Source organism: Chelonoidis abingdonii, chromosome 1 (genome assembly GCF_003597395.2).
Source record: "Chelonoidis abingdonii isolate Lonesome George chromosome 1, CheloAbing_2.0, whole genome shotgun sequence".
Lineage (NCBI taxonomy): Eukaryota > Metazoa > Chordata > Testudines > Testudinidae > Chelonoidis > Chelonoidis abingdonii.
The window spans coordinates 249,513,925-249,530,302 of NC_133769.1; the positions used below are offsets into that span (position 1 = coordinate 249,513,925).

A 16,378-nucleotide genomic window follows, 5' to 3' on the forward strand; every position below is an offset into this window, starting at 1 on the left:
CATGTCCTCTGGAGTGATGGTTGAAGCATCAAGTGACATATGAATCTTTAGCACATCTGGCATGTAAATATCTTGTGACGCTGACTACAATGGTGCTACGCGAATGTCTGTTCTCGGTCTCAGGTGACACTGTAAACAAGAAGCGGGCAACATTATCTCCTGCAAATATAAACAAACTTGTTTGTCTGAGCAATTGGCTGAACAAGAAGTAGGACTGAGTGGTTTCCTAGGCTCTAAAGTTTTCCATTGTTTTATTTTTGAATGCGGGGGTGGGCGGGTTGTACATAATTTTACATTTTACATTCAACTTTCATGATAAAGAGATTGCAGTACAGTACTTGTATTACATGAATTGAAAAATACTATTTGTTTTTTACAGTGCAAATATTTGTAATCAAAATAAATATAAAATGAGTACTGTACACTGTGTTGTATTCTGTGTTGTAACTGAAATCAATATATTTTAAAATGTAGAAAACATCCACAAATATTTAAATAAATGGTATTCTATGATTGTTTAACAGCGCGACTAATCGCATGATTAATCATGATTCATTATTTAATCACTTGACAGCCCTAAACTTAATACTTGCTGGTGTTAGATAAGGAGTGAAGTAAGCGGCTGACAAAGTCCCACTCTGCAAGATACATATCTATTGTGAGAGGCCTTCTGATCCATGGTTGCCTCTTCAGTACAATGTAGCTCACTCAGAAACTGAAAATCCGGAGTCTATTGTCCCCCTCCCCCCACGTGCTTGAAATGGCTTAAACATGTATAATATAATCACATTTTGCACTTCAATAGAGCCCTTGAGACTCTGAAGAATCAACTGGGGAGCACGCAACTACCCATCTAGTTGCTAGTGTTAGCTACAGGGAACATATTAACCAGCTCTTCATCAGCTGCATGAGCTTTGTATTTAAGTCTGGGTGTTGATTTTGATCTATAAAGCTGTAAAGTTTGAGTCCTGGCTATTTGAATGATCAACTTTCAACCTAGTTAAGATCAGCTGGCACACTCAAGCTAACAGTCACCAGATTTAATCACCTAGAATCCAACCTAGTGCTCACTGAAATCAATGGAAAGACTCTTCCATTGACTCAGGAGATATTCCGTTAGCGCCCCTCCCTCCCCCCCCACGCTCTCCTCATGACCAGGTATTCTTAGTGTAGGGTCCTTGACTCCAGAATTTACTTCCTCAGCTGCTCCATCTGAGCCAGAATCTGCTTAACTTCAGGAAAAGGAACAAGGCCCAGCTCTTTCCTCAGGCTTTGGCTAAGGGACTGGTGCTGGGTGGGTAAATGGCTGTGTCATTGTATTTTGGGAGGCCGTCTGTTTTGTTCTTGGTGCTTGACTTTTGTTTTACAAAGGTCGCTTACCGTATTAAGCTGTGTATACATGCCCTAAAACTTTTTGCAGTTGAGCTTATTTTATCAATAAATATATGCTCTGTAGGCATGTATAATGTGCACTTGTAGCTTAGGAAAAACAGAACGCTCGTGAGAAGACTGTACTGAAGTGATGACATTCCACATTCACAGAAATGGGTTTGTAGCAGGGTGGATCCCTGCTCCTGCCCTGCAGGGGTTAAAAGCAGCCCTGGGAAGGGGGCTGGGCCTGGAGAAAGCAGCCTGTAGGCTGGGGCCCAAAGCCTGGGCTGATTGGGGAAAGTGGGCTCAGCTGTGGCCATGCTCCAATCAGGCCCAGCAGGCCCCTATAAGAGGCAGGGAAGCCAGAAGGCCAGGACAGTCTCTCTCTGACTAGAGAGGGAGACTGGCCTGGCTGCTTGGGAGCTCACCCAGGGGACCTAGAGGTAGGCAGGGCTGGGGAAAGGCCTTAGGAGCTGGGAAGCCCTAGGCCAGCAACTCCCCAGGCTGAGAGCTGGTTCTAGGCCTCTGAGGTACTGGGCTTGCAGAGGGGCAGCAGGAGGGTGGGTAAAGGCAGCCAGTCCAAAACACCTTTGCCTATGATGAGTGGCTGATACTGCAGTCTGCCCCAGGGTGTGAGGGCTAGACAATGACTGGGCAGTAGCCAATACTGAGGCAATGTGGGGATAGTGGGGTGAGGGCTCCCCTGGGAGGGGGCATACCCAGTTAAAGGGGCACTGGGTCCAGGCAGGGACCCAGGGGCCAGCAGAGGACAGGTGGATCACTGGCCTGCAGAGGTTGCTCTGCAGTTGGAACTGAGCTAATTCCCAGAAGCAACCAGCAGGAGGCGCTGTGGGGGGTGAGTCTGGCCCATCTACAGGGTTCTATACATTTGCAACTGGATTTACTTTTTTTTACGAAATTATCAGATATCTTTGTTTCTGGAAGTGTCATTCCAACGTCACAGAGAAGTAACTGAGAAGAAATTAAACTTGATTCCACACACTTATAAAAGTGTCAATCAAGAGTAAATCTAAAATGAACTCCATTGCCTATACAAACACAAAGATGTATATAAACTAGTATTTTCCTGATTTTTCTCTCCCATGCTCTTTGAATGCTGCTTGTCCTCCTAGAATCAGATCCTGCAACTGGCTTTATGCAGGCACAAAGGTCAGTTTACAGGAGCCAGCTGCAGGATCGGTGTTTAGCTGCAAACTCTTCAGTGCAAGAACTGTGTCTTTTTTGTTTTACACAGTGCCAGGCACAATCCTGATAAGGGCCTCCAGTTACCACTGTAATATTATTATTGTCAATATTGAGCCAACAGGTTACACTGGTGTAAAATCAATATGAGAGGCGACTATGGAGTCACTGAACAAAAGATAATAGGTTAAAAAACAAAAACTCTTCTGAGTTAAATTGCACCTTTTAGGCCCAAACCATATTAGGCATGGTGAAAAGCCACACCCCCACAGGGGGAACTATGGCTCTGTGCCTCAGGGTACGTCTACACTACGGAGACTGTGTTGGCATAACTATGCTGGCATAGCCCCTTAGCATAGAAGCACTTACAGAAGGGATGTTTCTGTCAGTGTAGGAACACCACTGCCCTGAACAAAGTTAGCCGTGTTGATGGACGCTCTCTTCCATCAGTGTAGACCAGGCCTCTGAGAGAATCAGTGGTATAGGCAGCTGCTGCTCCACCCTTCAAGGGGTGAAGTCTGCAAGCTCATCTACAGTTGTCCATATCTAGCTTCAGCCTCCTCCCATCCCTTCTGGATATCTGGCAGAGCTAGCCCTACACAATTCGTACCCTGGTCCATGCATAGGAAGTGCAGGTATGGAGGCTTCACCTTACCCTCTTTATAAATCCATGGAAGGCCTACCCCTAATCTGGCCCTAAATTTGCTTTTGCACTTATTTGGCCTTTGAGCAAAATGAAATAAAATCACTTTCACCTGTAAAAGACAGTTTGATTTAATGGAAACACTTCAAGGTTCTGACCCAATTTTTAATGGCCCCTTTTGAGCAACTGATACCATTTAGACATCTAACTACCCGATTGTGCCTCCATATCAGCTAGTTTGATATCCCTGTTATGTCAACCACACCCATACATTATGGGAGGCTGGATTTTAAAAATCAGAGCTAGAGTTTTTTGGTACAGTGGACTAGGTTGGTAGCACACTTTCGCTCTCAATCACACCCACAAGTTAGAGAAAAGGCTGCCACTGTACATTGTGTGGGGCAGAGACTACCCCTCTTGCCAGTACTGATAATTCTCACTACATTTGATGTTTAACTTAAAGCCCTAACTCTTGTAGAACTGTTATTATATGAAAATCTCAGTTTTCATTTTCTTAAAAAGTATTCTTTTAGTCCTCTTAGTCCTCCATCTCTCTAGTATGCTTCAGGGACTCTAATTCCCCTCCTATCTCCTCAAACTGGAGAATGAGAGACATAAGGAACCGGAAATGTGGATTTCCACTTATCTATGATAATGACTCATGGTTTATAACAAAAGCCTTAATGTGGGTTTGGGGATAAGAACCACCTTTTGCAATTTGTGAAAGACAACATATGAAACAATGCATTACAACACATGAACTTCCAAAGTTCTCCATTCACCTACTCTCTTTAAACAATTCCAAACTTCCTGAAAATTTTTACAAACATGTAGGTTATAAGCTATATTTCCTGTTTTCATTTCAATCACATTGGTAACATTTTTGCAAAAAATTGCATGAGCTTCATGGAGTGCTTCAGTATTATCAAAAAATTCACAAGTTTGTCTCGTTGCTTAGAATTACATTCTTACTCACAGCCTGACTAAGCCAAACTATGTTGTCTCTTGATAAATACCAGTATATCTCACTGAGTGTGTATCATTTCAGGCTGCTGATTGAAGTTACAAAGGCATTTTATATTTTCTAGAAATCATCTAACAACTCTTCTCTCTCTCTCTAGCTTTCTCTCTCGCTCTCTCTCTCACTCTCACACAAGAATATCTAATCCAATTACCTTTAATATGTCATCTCTTTTAAAGGGAAATTAGATCTTTTTTGCTGATCTGTAATTCTTGTCATTAATATTGGCCAGAGCAAACAGAATGTTTGAAACAAATGCTTTTCCAGGATTACTCTCATGTTGAGAGAGTGTAATTCATGTGGTAGACATGTATATTTAAGCCACATTATCTGAGGTAAAGACTTAATTATGACAGCTATTGACACTGAAAGCAGTGACTCGGTTTTACATTTAAACCTTTAGACAAATGCACTCACAGCTGCATAGTAATTTCGTTCTGCAGACTGTCGATCACTGCTATCCTTTAGTAAAAGGACACGGAGGAAAGAAGGAAAGACTCACCCTTGCCTTCAGCCACATTTTCTCTCTTTTGCAGCAGTGTCACTGTACACAGATGCAAACCCGTGCTAAGATCTACAGTCATGGTGGCTGCAGATCTTCCCAAGTGAGGACACTGTGCAGTATCGCTAGGTCAAACAGGCCACTCTGAATGAAATAAAGGCAACTCCACTTTCATTATGCAGCTATGAACAGCCATATATAGCCTATGTTCAGGAAGAAGGTGCCCACTCTATACAAAAGGAAAAGTCAGTGGACCCAAAAAGGGTGTTTCCAGGCTCTCTTCTGGTTACTCAACACCCCACACCCATTATTCACACAACCAAACCCAGTCAAGCTAATACATTTCTCCAGTCTTAGAGCACAAATAATAAACACCCTACAGTGGTTGCCCCTAAAAAGAGGTAAGCTTGACTGAGACAGTGTGCATCCTCAAGAACAAACCAAGCCATATTTTTCACTGCTGTAAATGCACTGCAGAACATTCAGGGTAAATCCTACTCTCCCTCCCCACCCTACAGGCATGGGGCTCATCTGAATTGGGAAAATGAGTGGTGTGTTATAACACATTAACTCATTTGCTTATACATTATATACACCATGCATTCTCCGAGTCTACCCATGCCCACAGAGAGCCCTGAGTGCAAACGTAGCTGGTACAATTCCACTGTATGGGAGGAAGATATGAGGAGCCCGCAAAACAACATACCACTCCTATGAGCCCACAGCCCTGTAAGGGGCTTCTTTTGCACCAGACTGCAGGGAGGATTGAGAGATGACCTATAACTAGAGCTAGTGGATTTGCAACTATGCAGATTCAACAGCCATTCCACTGGGAGAAGCAGTAGATTGGCATAGAGAAAGGATCCCTTCTCCTCTAACCCTTTCAACTCATCCCAGTACAGAGCCCAAAAATTTGAGGAGTATTCTGTGAATGGGATTTGGTTTTCCTTGACACTTATACTTCCCACTGAAGTGAACAGTATTGTGACCCAAGGAATGCAGGATTTAGCTCCAGCAGCAGAAGTGATAGTAGCTTTCCTATTGTGCCTTTTGCTCATCACAGCTACTAACAGTTGAAATTCAGTTAACTTCACTGGGTCAAAGACTGTGTGGGCAAGCATTCCCATAATGCATAGCACTACAGTCGTGCCACAATGTACATGCAGTAATTTCTGTCGTCTTGACTGTGAAGAAAGGGACATATTACCTGCTAAAGCCATTTTCAATTCTTTCAATGTCTTCATCAGTGGTCCTAATAGACAGCCTGTGCACAGCAGGGTAGGAATGCTGGGTGTTGATTTTAGCCATTTTGCTTTACATATCAGCATCCAAGTGACAGCTAAAACACAAAAATAACATATTGTAAAGACTGCAATGGAGCTAACGTGTTAAATATTTAAAAAGTGATTTATTAGAAAAGAAAACTCTATTAATAGTTTGTAAAATGGCCAGTGATATTTATAAATGTAATGTGAACATTACACGGTACATTTAAACTAGACAGGGCAAAACATTAGTGAATGTCAACAAAGAATAATTCTGCATTGGCAGAGAAAAGGACTAGATAATTTAATAGACCTTTCTACGCTCTAGCTTCTACAAAAGTCACTGACAGACATATTTTATATAATAAAATTACATTAAAAAATCTTGTTAAAGAAACATTTAGGTTGCAAAAAGTTATATACCTGAATTAAGATTACTTGTGCAATCTGAATTTGGCCCCTCTGTTCATTATGACAGTCTTTAATTACATGCTCACATATTATTTTTTTCACAGGACCCCCATCTCATTCAATGCACAGGATGGACAGTGCTCACTGATGGGTAGCCAGTCAATATTTCTTTTTATCTTCATCATTAAACGTGTGGCATGACTCATAATTTACTGTTCACAATCCAAACCCAAAACTGAATGAAAAATTATTCATTTCCTCCTGGGCCTTTCCATGGTGCTCTCACTGTAGTGTCTTAGACCCCAATCCTCAAAGGTATTTAGGCACCTAATTCCCATTGAAAATCATTAAAGCGCTGCCGTGGCAAAGGACTATCCTTAAAGTGCTGCAGCCTCTTCCCCCGGTCAGCTGCCCTGCAGGTACAGACCTTACCAGCAGATCCCCCAACGGGAGGCAAAAGGGGCAGGAACATTAAAGCACTGCAGCAGCAGCACTTTAAGGATGGTTCTCTGTTGCGGAGGGCAGGGGGAATGTGCTAAAGCACTGCTGTGGCAAAGGACCCAGCAGCGCTTTAATGTTCCTACCCCTTCCCCTCCCCTCCCCACCCCTGGCTGCTGACGGGCAGAGGAGGGGCAAAGGGAGCAGCTGCCCTGGGGCTAGTGATTTAAAAGGGCCTGGGGCATTGACATCCAGAGCTCCAGGCCCTTTAAATCAACAAAGGAGCCTCGGGCAGCCTGGCTGGGGATGCTGACCCCAAGCCCCGCCTCTTCTGCCCGAGGCCCCGCCCCTTCCAGGGCCCAGAGCCACCCCCCCATACCAGTATCTGTCCCCAATTACTTTCACCCCTGGACAAATTATAGCAGGAATGGCAAAAGGCATATCCCTGATACAACTGCCCCACTGCCCAATGTCAAGCCCTTGCTCCAAAGCATGGAGGATCTACAGTTTCTCAATGAAACTTGTAATGTTTTTAATGTGGACAAAACACCACTTTTCTTGTTCTTAGAAACAGGTGAACCAATTCAGCAGGAACTTCGAAAAATCAGCCATAGGCAGACACCCAACATGCCCAAACAGTTTGGCAAAGTTATAAGCAACAGAAGTTAGGGTCTTATAACGGAACATGTTAGGCAACTTTAACTACAGGACGCACTGCCTGAGCTGCCTATAATCATGAAACACTTGATGGTGTGGTATAAAGTTTTAATTGGTAGGACTCAAGAATTGCTACATTGTTCACAAGTGGCAAAGTGAATGAGATCCAGTAGAATCTCTATATTACACCTCTCCATAATATATTACGTATGTGCCACAGATCTTACAGTATTGCTATTTTACAAAAGTTTTAAAGAGTTTCAAAAACCATGATTGAGTCTATTTATGTATCCCTCCTCTTGTAAAGCCAGATGCCTTAGTTATGCTTAGAGGGAGTCATGCAGAACTTCAAAAGTGACCTAACATACCTCTAAATGTAAAATTGCCACATATTTAAATTTTGACATCACAGGCTCTTGCAGGTCTAGAAATCACTCCTGTGTGTCCTATTGGAAACCTGGCAATCTCTCCCTTCGCTAATGTAAACATCCCATTTCTAGCTCTATCAGGAGTGGCAGAAGTGCCCTAAAAGTGTGGAGGGGGGGCACAGTCACCTGAACCCACGCCCAGCCCGTTCCCACTGACACCCCGCCCCCGCACTGCCTCTTTTCCTAAGGCCCCAGTCCAATGCTGCCTCTTCCCCCCAAGCCCCCACCCCCATTTGCTCCTCTCTGCCCCCTCTCCCCAGTCGCTTGCCCTTAGGGCCAGTAAGAAGTGGTGGGGCCATGGCCTCCTGGCCATCCCCTCGCCACCATTCCAGTATGAATCTTGTACATCCTGGAACACTTGGCCAATGTGATTTTTGCAAGAGAAAAAATCTGCTGATTGCTTTAAAACACAGAAACAATAATGTGGGGGCTGTTTGAATCTACTCAGAGATTTGAAATTTTAGACGTTCCAATAATTCATGGGAATTCATTCATAGAGTGCAGGTGAGATAGTTTTATGCCAACATACATGTAAATATTAGTAGAAATTTTAACTGAATAAATTATCTGACAAATTTATCTCATCTGTTCACAAACCATTTGTCAACCTGACTTCTATGACTCTATTAGATATTCATAAACAGTAACCAAATGTTTTGTTCAAAGCATTTCAGACAATCAGTTGCTTACTAATGCTCACCTCAACTGTTCACTTCACTTTATATTATTCCTGATATGTGTTTGGTCACCTAAGTCATATTATATTGCTTCTGCTTCCGGAAACATTAATCACTAATGAACAGCAAATAATGCATTCTCAGTATGACTTTTCAGAAGAGGTTATGCTAAAATTATCAAACCTTCAGGATTCACATATTTTCATAAATTAACTAGCCAGCTGAATAATCACCAAATTAAACAAAAAATATGACCCCATAAATAACTCACCATTATGAAAATATTCATAAATCACTTTTTGTGTTTGACCACTTCTTGCATATATGCACATGCACACATATGCATACATACACAAGCATGCACAGAATCATGGATAGACACAGGAAGACACAATTGAAATTATTTTTGTTTGTTACATTATTTCCTTTGTCTCAATTGCAAGAGTTCTGGGAACAGTCATGTCTCAAAGTTAATTTGTGGTTAATTTCAGGTGGTGAGAAAATGTCCTCCTCCTTAGGAACCCTCTTGTCATCAGTGATTGCTTCACAGTTAGGTTTACTAAAATCTGCAGATCTATTCTGTGATTTATGCTCTGTCACACTATGATGACTTTCAGCTGTGGGGTCATGAGTTCCAGATGGGCAACAAGGAAGAAGCCATGGTGTCTCAGCTAAAATCTCTCCATTTAAAAACAAAACAACATGACTGTTTGCTGGCAAATTGTTGGACAAAGAGGTAGAGTAGGGGAGAGAAGGAAACAATTGCTTCTTCCTGCTAATGATCTGCTCCTGCAGCCTCTTTAGCACCTGCTATTCATTTTCATTTCCTTGCACTGTACTAGGCTCTAGGAAAGTCATCTCTCATAGTGTGGCCAGCTGCCTGGATTCCGCTGCTCTCTCTGGCCCCCTTGCTCTCAGTGCTAAGCCACTTTCTTTAAGCAAGAGAAAGTGTACAAGAGCAGAGAACACTGCAGGGGAGAGAAGGAAACTAAGTTGACACCCTTTCATCCACCTATCATCCTCCAGCACTCCTAACCCATTTTTATTTTTGCATTAGTTTAATTTTTTTAAAAAATGGGTGATGGGGAAACAGGGTGATGGGGTGACTGACAGGATTAGGGTGACCATACTGCAAGTGTGAAAAACAGGATGAATAATGAATTGAGATATGCATATCTCTAAGGATCTCTTCACTAAAAAATTACAGCAAGTTAGGATACAATCTTCAGGAGTTATGTTAACTAGCATGGCACTGACCACGCCTTTGCAGTTGTTTATCACCACCCAGTTGGCATGATGGCAAATATGACTTGTCCATCGACACTGGCTGCAAAGTCATGGTCAGCATAATTGAAAATTCATAAGTCAACAGCGTAAGAGGGTATGCATCTAAGAGTGCTCAGAATAAACAATATCTCATTAAGAAAAGCCACCCAAAAATTGGAAGGTAGCAAAATGTTGTATTTTAAACAGGGCTGTGATCCAGGACCTGTAAGCTGTACATATGTACCTGGTAAATTGGTTGAAACAGCAATTAAAAACAGAATAACAAACACCTGAAGTTAGCATGATTTCTTCAACAGAAAATTATTTCTTACTCATCTCTTAGGAATGAACTTGTCAATGAAGTAGTAGATAAAGAAGGATCAGTTGACATAATTTATTTAGGACTTCCAAACACAAGAGGCTACTAAAGAAGCTAAGTAGTCACAGGGTCAGAGGCAAAATATTGTTATGAATCAAAAATTGACCAGAAAGCAAAGAGTATTAATCAGCTGTGCAGCCTCCTCTGGAAAACTGTGTGCTGTCCTGGTCACCAGATCTCAAAAAAGGATATTTCAGAACTAGAAAGGGGTTCAGAGAAGAGTGACAAGAATGATCAAGGTCATGAAAAAATATGATGAGATTGAAAAGATGGAAACTGTTCACCTTAGAAAGGTGGGGACATAAAAATATAAAAGTAAAGTTGGAGCCCATTTCAGAACCCATTAATCCCAACTGCAAAACTCAATACACTTCTACCCCGATATTAACACTGTCCTCAGGAACTAAAAATCTTACTGCGTTACAGGTGAAACCGTGTTATATCGAACTTGCTTTGATCTGCTGGACTGCACAGCCCCACCCCACCTGGAGCACTGCTTTACCGTGTTATATCCGAATTCGTGTTATATCAGGTCAAATTATATCGGGATAGAGATGTATTCGGTATACAACCTGCCCCAAACTCTAGTATGTGCAGCCTCAGTGGGGCAGGATAGCAGGGAGGACCAGTCCCACTAAGGGGAGATAAATAATGTGAAATGATGTGTGTGCTTTTGGAGCGAGTTAGATGAATAGTAGATGGAGGTTAATTGTTAAGCAGTGTGATCTGTCCCAGAGGGACATGGTGCTGGAGTGTGAGTAACAAATAACTCAGTAGCTTGGTAGGAGGCCAGCTCCTAGAGGCTCCATGCAGCTACAAATTTGGCAGCATTTCCTGGCAGCATCCTGCATGATCTGAAGTCCTGAGAATGCTCTCCTATGTTTGCATTATGACAATACACTATTACATGAATTGTGGGGATGCAACTTCATGATGCAAACATTGCAGCACATCAGCATGCTGTGGCATTATTCTCTTATGGCTTTTTCTGGTACCATTTCATAAAGAAGAGGCTCTCCAACTCATCAAGATTTAATACTGTTACTAAGCTGTTATTTATTTGCTAAAATTATTAGGAGATATAAATAAATGCTGATTGTGGGATTAATCCTACTTACATTGAAGTCAATGACAAAGATCACATTGACTCTAATGGTGCCATATCAGAGCCTATATTTGCTATTTTTTCTTCACCAGAAAATAATGAAATGTATTTAATGTTCAATAGATTTTCTGGTAATAGTATGCAATCACCTCCTGTACCAAAATGCAAAAGGAAGTGCCAATAGCACTTGCCCCAAACAGACAACACAGCAATATTATTTATAATTAACATTTATGGCTCAAAATCTCAGCTAGTGTAAATTGGTAAGGTTTCATTGAAATAAATAGATTTATACCAAGAAACATCAGTGAGGACCTGGCCCATATCTTTAAACTGCTATACAAACATTAATTAATCCTCACAACATCTCTATATTGTGTACAAGTACATATTACTATCCATATTTTCCAGATAGGAAAACTGAGACCAAGAGAATTTAAGTGACCTGACCAAGACTACACAGCACTTAAAACGTGAGACTAGAACTCAGGATTTCTTGTTTCCTAGTCTTGTGTTCAATCCACTAGAGCTGAGCAGATAATGAAAAAACTCAAACAAGGAAAGTGCAAACAGAAAATGCATTATTCATGTACCTTATATACTTTTTAAAAATAGATTTATTGTAACCATATCTCTGTGGATAAAGTAGAAAATCTCTAGAACAGGGGTCAGCAACCTCTGGCACACGGTTCACCAGGGTAAGCACCCTGGCAGGCTGGGCCGGTTTGTTTAGCTGCCACGTCCCCAGGTTCATCCGATCGTGGCTTCCACTGGCCATGGTTTGCTACTCCAGGCCAATGGGGGCTGCGGGAAGTGGCAGGTAACCAAAATGACCCAGCCCACCAGGGGCTTTCCCTGGGGAGCCGCATGCCTGAGGTTGCTGACCCCTGCCCTAGAAGATACTTAGGGACTGACTTTAGTGCTGTGACAACACAAATGTTATCTCAGGATCTTAGATCAACATTTTATATTTAGCCACAGAACAGTTAACACAAGTGCACTGGTCCCCACATTAACTTGTGACCATGCCTTGCACAGATCCACAGAGCACATTGTGCCTTTGATTTTTATACATTCTGTCTGAGTGTACTCTGATAGTGCTAGCCTTGAGCCTCCAATTTTTCGCAAAGGGGAGACCCACAACTCCACTACTCCAGGATTGGTCCCTTTGGCTGCAGCGCTGCTGTCTCACTGTGGCACCTCCAGCAGACCAAAATGAGTGTAGACCTTCGTCAAAGATTCAGAGCTATTTACACTTTAAAATCAATCTGAAATAAGGGGGAGAGTGAATTTAAAGTTGATTAATTCTTCCTGATTAACTACTTGTGTGGACACTCTTATTCTGGAATAAGAGTATCTTATTTCAAAAGCTTAAATCACTGCCAAAGCAGAAAAAGGTAATTTGGAATAAGGTGCTCTTATTCCGTAATAGGGACACCCACACATGGAGTTAATCAGGAATAGTCAATCAGGAATAGCAAGTCTAGAATAACTCCCAGAGTAGATAGGCCATTACCCTGCCTGGAAGTCATACAGTCATCAGATATTCATAGTGACACAGGACAGCCTTTTCAAAACAAGCCAGCATTTATTAAAGTAGGGTCTTTAGTTTAGAGTGGAAAGGCAAAGCTTATATATATGTCCATGATGGTAGCCCAACCAGTCCCACTTGACCAAACTTCCAGGATTCAAATCTCTCTGACTGCGCTGGGCAGCAATCTACTTAACCCAGTCTGCTCATGCCTCTGGTCTTGTTTCAAGTTACAGTCATGCTGTTTTCATATGTTCTGCCTTCCTTGGCTGACAATCATGAAGTTAATATCTGGTCTTTGGTCCTGAGGCTCCATCCCTGGCCCCACCTCCAGCTGTAGACCCAGCCTCAGCCCCATAGGCTCCAACTTTCCCCAGCACAAGTGAGTGCTCATGCCCCCCGCCTTTGGCCCTGCCCCAACTCCACCCTTTCCCTGTCCCTGCCCCTCCCCATTCCAACCCCTTCCCCAAAGTCCCTGCCCCTATTGGACCCCTTCCCCAAATCCCCGCCTCTTCCCCAAGTGAACCGCATTCCCCCTCCTCCCTCCCAGCCAAGCGAAACAGCTGTTTCACGGTGCAAACGCTGGGAGCCAGGGGTGAAAAGCAGGAAGACGGTGCACTCAGGGGAGGAGGTGAAGGTGAGCTGGGCAGGGGGGCAGGGAGCTGCCAGTGGGTGCTGAGCACCTACCAATTTTTCCCTGTGGGTGGTCCAGCCCCAGAGCATCCAAGGAATCGGCGCCTATGCTCAGCCCCCTTACCTCTGTCCACACACCCCTAAGCCACTCCCAGCATGCAGGATTCCCCCTGAGAACTGGCCTCTGAGGACCTGAAAGCAAGGTCCATCAGCTTGGCCCTTTCCTTCTCCTAGGTGACTCCCAGTTTGTAGAGTTTTCCTGGGAAAACTTCTCCCAGCCAGGCTAAGTTAGCCTTCCAGCTCCCTATGGGGTATCAGTCACCACACGGCCAGTTATGCTCTGACTGCTAGTCCAGGTCTGCTGCCTGCCATGAGTGTATCTGAATGCTAGGGTGAGAGACTAAAGTTTGGATTTTAGTAAAGTTTCATAATCTGTACCTTGAGCCCTGCACCCCTAAGTGGTATGGGGAAATCCTGGGAGCAGAAGCAGTCTGACTCCTGCATGAAGAGGATGCCTGCCAGCAGTGACCAGCAGCCCCGTTGCACTGACTGAGGATTCTAGAGTCCTCTCTAAACCTGAGGATCATTCACAGAGTTTGAGTGCACTATCTTGTAGTTAGTCAAGGGAATTGTTTGGGAGACCCCTTACTCCCTGAACTGTGTCCTCAAGCCAAGGGGTCAAGGTTTGGGGATTTTATTACCTGCTGCCTATGAACCCTGAGGAGGGACTTCCCACCTTATCCCACCTGTGAGTCCTTTGGGCTGTACTGAACCCAGTCACCATGCTGCTAACTGCTGCACAGACATGGTCATAGGTCATCAAGGGCCCCAACAAAGCATATGTACCAATGGTTCACTAATTTTCCATTTGCTCTGTCAGGTCATGCAACTGGGGAAATTCACGGATATTATCAGCCTGGGCACTGGGTGATCATGAGAATAGTGCTTTATCTTGTTATATTTATCTCCTGTTTAATAAAATTACTTGTTGAATATATTGTATGTATTGGGAGTATTCAACTATTTAACAAGTAAGCGGGGGTTACCCCGTGGTTAGAATTTTCCTCCCAAACTGCCCCGGTGACCTTGTCAGGAAGGAGTGAGAGGGATGGAGGCACCGCCACATAAATTCACGTGGGAAGAAAATAAAGCAGGTACACCCTGCCAAGTGGGTGGCAGGATCCAGAAGAACCCAGGTCTGTCCATCAAAACCTGTAAACAAATTGGCATTAAAGGAGGTAACCAGGTGGAGCAGGGCACTACAAATATGATAATAGTGCTTAATAGTTCATTCATACCAACCAATATGCCTCTTGCCTACATCCTACCCAGTTCCCTGTCTCAGGCAAGAAATTAACCCCTCCAATCCCAGCTGGTAACAAAACAAAAGTGAGCAAGGAAAGCAAGTAATGACTATTTTTCCTAAAAATAATATAAAAATTTCCCACAATCTCTGCAATGCCAGAAGGTGGCCAGGAGAAAACACCTCTAAAATTAGGAAATAAGTCTGTTCAGCTGTCCATTCACTCCCTGGCCTCTCTGAGACTGCCAATTTGTGCCAATTGTGATAAGACACCTATCTCACTGAATACTGAACATATATGACTGAGCAGCCATCAGATGGTAATATCTTAATAGACAGTGGGTTTAAAGCAAACAAAAGGAAGCATTTCTTCACACAACGCACAGTCAACCTGTGGAACTCTTTGCCAGAGGATGTTGTGAAGGCCAAGACAAAAAAGAACTAGATAAGTTCATGGAAGATAGCCATTGATGGACCTATTAGCCAGGATGGGCAGAAATGCAAAACCATGCTCTGAAGCATCCCTAGCCTCTGTGTGCCATGGGTGACACGGGGTGGATCATTTGATGATTACCTACCTGTTTTGTTCATTCCCTCTGAAGCACCTGGCACTGGCCACTGTTGGAAGACAGGATACTGAGCTAGATGGACCATTGGTCTGACCCAGTAAGGCCGTTCTTATGTTTCAGTGACTACCAACCTAAATAACCAGCAGGATAACAATTCTTGTAGTGATGATGATGTAGTGTAAAGTAATGATGATTTTGATTATGGGAATATCTGTCCTCTAGACACTGGACTGAAACCAGCTATCAGATGGAAACAACTTCCTTCCAGTACCTGCATGGGGCTTCACTGATTCATCACTATATTACTAGGATTTAGACTGGTGTGACTCCACTGAAATCAACAGTCATACTGGCATACCACTGGCTCAATGGAGTGGTGAACCAAGCCCATGAGCTACATGTAAACTAGAGACACTGAGTTGGAAAGCTTCATAAAAATTCCCTGAAGTCTCCAGTCCTCCAGCTATATATAGGACCAGACAGCACCTTTAATTTAATTAACAATCCTCAACACTAAGCATGAGATTTTCAAAAGCACCTAAATCAATTGGTGCATCTAAGCCCCTTAGCTATTTCTGAAAATTCCACCCTATATTATATAATAGTTCTGAGCCCAATCAAAGTTGAGGGCATTCATCATCTCACAGAATCAGTCACCACTGCTAATACCTATTATGAAAGGCTATTAAAATAGAAAATACACCTCTACCTCAATATAACACTGTCCTTGAGAGCCAAAAAATCTTGCCGCGTTATAGGTGAAACTGTGTTATATCGAACTTGCTTTGATCTGCCAGAGTGCGCAGCCCCCCACCCCTCCGCCAGAGCACTGCTTTACTGCGTTGTATCAGAATTCATGTTCTATTGGGTCGTGTTATATCGGGGTGGAGGTGTATGTGAAAAAGGTATACCACATAGAAAACTAATATGGAAAAATCATAATACCTACCATCTTTGTCAAAATTAGTGTGACCAG

The 16,378-nt window shown here is 43.0% G+C and overlaps 1 protein-coding gene across 3 annotated transcripts in view; it reads right to left on the reverse strand.

Annotated features, from left to right (window-relative positions):
• The window catches only part of CNGA3 (cyclic nucleotide gated channel subunit alpha 3), a 38,678-nt gene extending 32,630 nt beyond the window's left edge, over nucleotides 1–6,048 (reverse strand). For all 3 annotated transcript variants that reach the window (XM_032805556.2, XM_032805555.2, XM_032805554.2), the window contains exon 1: nucleotides 5,948–6,048. In XM_032805556.2, coding sequence (XP_032661447.1) covers nucleotides 5,948–6,048 — 101 coding nt within the window. The remainder of the gene's footprint in view (nucleotides 1–5,947) is intronic.
• Between the last annotated feature and the right edge of the window lie 10,330 nt (nucleotides 6,049–16,378).